Below are 4,896 nucleotides of genomic sequence, written 5' to 3'. Positions count from 1 at the left end.
TAATTCAAAATAATATTATTAAAAATATTTTGAGATTTCAATTTAGTTAGTGTAAATTTTCTGCATAGAATTTGATATTTTTGTTATTAGAATTAATGATTTTTAGGTCTTATTTGATTCACTTGTAAGCCTATAAATAGGCATATCCTTTTGTTAATTCAATGAAGTACTAAAAATTGTTAATTATTTTGTACATTTCCATTCTTCCTTCCAAAATTTCAACATGGTATCAGAGCCTATCTGTTAAATGGCCACAAACACTATTCCATTTTCTTCCCCTCCAATTTTTATTGGTGAAACTTATCAGCTATGGGCTGTTAAAATGAAAACTTATTTACAAGCTTATGACTTATGGGAGCATGTTGAAATAGAAAAAGAAATCCCTACATTGCCATCCAACCCAACTATGGTTCAAATTAAGAATCATAGCGAAGAAAAAGCCAAAAAATTCAAAGCAAAAACCTGCCTTCATTCTTCTGTTTCGGATATGACTTGTGAAACAGCAAAGGAGATATGGGACTCATTAAAAAATGAGTATCAAGGCAACGAGCAGACAAAATTGATGCAAGTTTTGAATCTTAAAAGAGAATTTGAGATGCAAAAAATGAAAATATCTGGAGGTGTCAAAGAATATGTTAACAATCTCATGTCCATTGTTAATAAAATTAGATTACTTGGTGAAGAATTTCCTGAAAGAAGGGTGGTTGAAAAAATTCTAATAAGTCTACCCGAAAAATTTGAGTCCAAAATTTCTTCTTTTGAAGACACAAAAAATCTTTCTGAAATTTCCGTTGGTGAACTAACTAATGCACTACAAGCTATGGAGCAACGAAGAGCATTCAGAGAAGATAATACTATAGAGGCTGCTTCAGTTGCAAATTTTTATCAAAAAGAGGAAAATTTCCACCATGTGGCATATGCAAGAAAGATAATCATAATGAAAATGATTGTTGGCATAAGGGTAAACCTCAATGTTCTAATAGTAAGAAATTTGGTCATATTCAAAAAGATTGCAAGTATAAAAATCAATCAAATCTTGTGCAAGAGGAAGGAACTCTTCTTTGAGTATTGGAGAGATGTGCTCCAAGAGAACATTGGAGAGAAGTGCTCCAAGAGAACATTGGAGAGATGTGCTCCAAAATAAAAGAAAGTGATGAGAAGTGCATAAATATTTGAAGATAAGTGCTTCAAAAAAAAAAAAATGCTAGTTTGATGAGAAGTGCATCAATATTTGAGAAGTGCATCAAAATGATGAGTTGGAGAGAGGTGCTTCAACAAAGTTAATTGAAGAGAGGTGTTTCAAATGCTAGGTTAAAAATTTTAATTGTTAATTATTGTAATACAAATATTATGTTTGAATTAAGAGGGAATGTTAGGATTAATTCAAAATAATATTATTAAAAATATTTTGAGATTTTAATTTAGTTAGTGCAGATTTTCTGCATAGAATTTGATGTTTTTTTTATTAGGATTAATGATTTTTAGGAGTATTTTTAGGTGTTATTTGATTCACTTGTAAGCCTATAATAGGCATATCCTTTTGTTAATTCAATAAAGTGCTAAACATTGTTAATCATCTTGTGCATTTCCATTCTTCCTTCCAAAATTTCAACAAATTATGTGTACTGATTTGAGAAAATGATGGGAAATCTAATCCCATATTTTCCTCTTATTTCATTTCTTGCTGACACTCCCCCTCAAGTTGAGTAGTGGGATTGCCAACGCTCAACTTGCCCAAAACTTCACCAAAGATTCTTCCGTTCACTACCTTTGTTAATATATCTGCTAGTTGATCTTCAGAGCGTACGAAGGTTAGCTCTACACTACCTGCATCTAACTTCTCTTTTATGAAGTGCCTGTCAACTTCCACGTGTTTTGTTCGATCATGCTGTACCAGATTTTCTGAAATACTGATCGCTGCCTGGTTATCACACATTATCTTGCAAGCCTTAGAAGGTGGGAACCCAATTTCAGTTAACAATTTTCGCAACCATAATATTTCAGTCAAGCCTCGTGCCACTCCTCGAAATTCAGCCTCTGCACTGGACAGAGCTACAACTTTTTGCTTTTTGCTCCTCCATGTGACTAAGTTACCTCCCACAAAAGTAAAATATCCTGATGTGGACCTTCAGTCCACTGGATTGCCTGCCCAATCAGCGTCAGTATACCCCTGTATTTCTATGTGTCCATGCGCTTTGAACAGAACACCATATCCAGATGTCCCTTTTAGATACCTTATAATCCTCCATACAGCATCCATATGGTCTGTCTGAGGTTGATGCATAAACTGGCTTACCACTCTGACTGCATAAGTTATATCTGGACGAGTATGTGAGACATATATCAATTTCCCCACCAACCTTTGATACTTCTCCTTATCTACTAGCTCTGCTCCTTCTGCTATCTTCAGCCCATGATTTACCACCATTGGTGTGTTAGCTGGTTTACAATCGATCATTCCCGTTTCTGCCAACAGATCTAGAATGTATTTCTTCTGACATATAAAAATCCGCCTTTTTGATCTCAGAACCTCAATTCCAAGAAAATACTTCAGTCTTCCCAGGTCTTTCATTTCAAATTTTGTGAACAGGTTTTCCCTTAGCTTGGTCATTTCTTCCATATCATCTCCTATAATGATCATCTCATCAACATAAATGATCAAGCAGGTTACAATTTACGTCTCCGCTTTAGGAACAATGTGTGATTAAAATTGCTCTGTTTGAACCCATATCCCTTCATTGCCTGTGTAAATCTACCAAACCAGGCTCTTGGTGACTGCTTCAGCCCATACAACGATTTTTTCAATCGACACACCTCCCCTTTCTGCAATTCCTCTGTGAAACTTGGTGGAGCTTCCATATAAACCTCTTCTTTTAGGTCTCCATGCAAAAAAGCATTCTTCACATCAAACTGATGAAGTGGCTATCCCTTGTTTGCTGCTATTGAGAACAACACCCTGATAGTGTTAGTTTTTGCTACTAGTGAAAAAGTCTCTGAGTAATCAATGCCGTAAGTCTGGGTATATCCTTTTGCTACTAACCGCGCCTTATACCTTTCAATAGAACCATTTGGCTTATGCTTTATTGTGAAGACCCAGGGACACCCAACTGGTTTCTTTCCTATCGGTAAAGCACATTTTTCCCATGTGTGGTTCTGGATCAAAGCATTCATTTCTTCTTTCATTGCATTGGTCCATTTTTCTGATGTCAGGGCATGTTCTACTGTGGTCGGGACCTTTTCTTCACACAGAGCTGAGATAAATGCCTTGGCTTCTCTAGATAAACTCCCCCTGGCTATATTTGCTACTGGGTATCTAGACCTCCGAGATTCTTTTTTTGGAGATTATCTGTTAGGTGGAACTCCCCTATTGCTTCTAGGTGGTAATACATATCGTTCTTCTTGTTCTGCCACCTATTCTGCTACAGTCTCACAGTCACTGGAATTAATAGAAACAACAGGAGACTTAGGGGTTTCAGGTTCTCTTACCTCAAAAATCAGGTTAGGAATAGTATTTTCCGAGACACTAGGCTCCGTAGACTGTATGGAAGTATCTGAAGTTGGCCCAACGATACTATTTCTTTCCTGTTCTCTATTTTCTTCCTGTTCTGTAACTTGTGGGTTCTCTTCCTGTGGATCCAAATCTACCTGTGAGGCTACTGATTCTGGAAGCCAGCTCAGTGTGTCCATATATTCCTTCTCCCCCTGACCACGGAGCTGGGTGGTATAAAAATATTCGGTTTCAAGGAAATCACAATTCACTATGATGAACATACGGCTGGTTTTAGGATTATAGCATCGGTACCCTTTTTGATTAACCCCATACCCAACAAATACACATTTTTCGGCATATGGATCAAATTTAGAACGTTCACTTTTTGGAATGTGAACAAAGATAGAACAACCAAAAATGTGTGGTTGAAGGGTTAAGGTCGAAGGAATTTTGGTAAATTGGGCTAAGGTTTAAAGTGGAGTTTGAAGGTTAAGGATTTTGGTTGGGAGTCTGTTTAGAAGATAGGTGGCAGTAGCTACAGCTTCAGGCCAAAAACTTTTAGGGACCCGAGACTTAATCAGAAGAGCTCGAGTCATTTCAAGGAGAGTCCTGTTTTTTCGTTCAGCAACACCATTTAGTTTAGGAGTATGAGGACAAGTAGTTTGATGTACTAACCCTTTTTGTTGGAAAAATTGTTTCATGGCGGTGTTGACAAATTTCCCCCCGTTGTCAGATCTTAAAATTTGAATTGTCTTAGTAAATTTGGTTTGGATCATGGTATAAAACAAGATAAATTTATCAACAACCTCTGACTTGTTTTTCAGAAAATATACCCACGTCATGCCAGTACAATCATCCACAAGTATCAAAAAATAATGAAAACCGTTTCCTCCCATGACAGGTGCTGGACTCCACACATCAGAATGGACTAATGAAAAAGGTAAATCTACCCTAGTATTATTTGGCCTGAAAGTTTGTCTATGGCTCTTTGCCAAAACACAAGTCTCACACAGCAAAATTTTATTGGATTTAAAGAGTTTAGGAAATAAAAGAAGTAAATAACCCGTGGATGGATGTCCTAATCTCCGGTGCCAATGCCAAGCTTCCCGATCCACAATTCCATGTGCTAGCATCACAGTACCGTGTTGGGCTGTGAATACCCAAATTTTGAGGCTCAGAAAGCCTGTTTTCCCGGACTGCAAACAGTCCGGCCGGACCGGAGGTTATTTCGGAAGTTCACCGAAAATATGTCAATATGGTACTTAAAACGTCCGGAATATCGCGAGGATCGCGGAACAGGTCCCGGCATATTTTTCGGAGGTCCGAAACTCCCAAAAAGGCCCCCGGAGCGAGGCGCGGTGTCCACACCAGCCACGGCGGCGCCGGAGCCGGCCGCCGGGCACGGC

The 4,896-nt window shown here is 38.0% G+C and overlaps 1 protein-coding gene across 1 annotated transcript; it reads left to right on the top strand.

Moving 5' to 3' along the window:
- The first annotated feature begins 247 nt into the window (after positions 1-247).
- LOC149494827 (uncharacterized) lies at positions 248-1,144 on the top strand. The gene has a single exon (XM_089724435.1). The coding sequence runs from the start codon at positions 248-250 to the stop codon at positions 1,142-1,144; it is 897 nt and encodes a 298-aa protein (XP_089580561.1).
- Positions 1,145-4,896: the final 3,752 nt, after the last annotated feature.

This window comes from Jatropha curcas, chromosome 7, assembly GCF_041381405.1.
Source record: "Jatropha curcas cultivar XTBG-Jc1 chromosome 7, XTBG_Jcur_1.0, whole genome shotgun sequence".
Lineage (NCBI taxonomy): Eukaryota > Viridiplantae > Streptophyta > Magnoliopsida > Malpighiales > Euphorbiaceae > Jatropha > Jatropha curcas.
The sequence above is the reverse complement of the archived record's forward strand: the minus strand, read 5'-3'. Positions and strand labels throughout refer to the sequence as shown.

Bases quoted from the DNA above. Each gene is read 5' to 3' on its own strand.
- LOC149494827 (XM_089724435.1), top strand. From the start codon at position 248: ATGGCCACAAACACTATTCCATTTTCTTCCCCTCCAATTTTTATTGGT.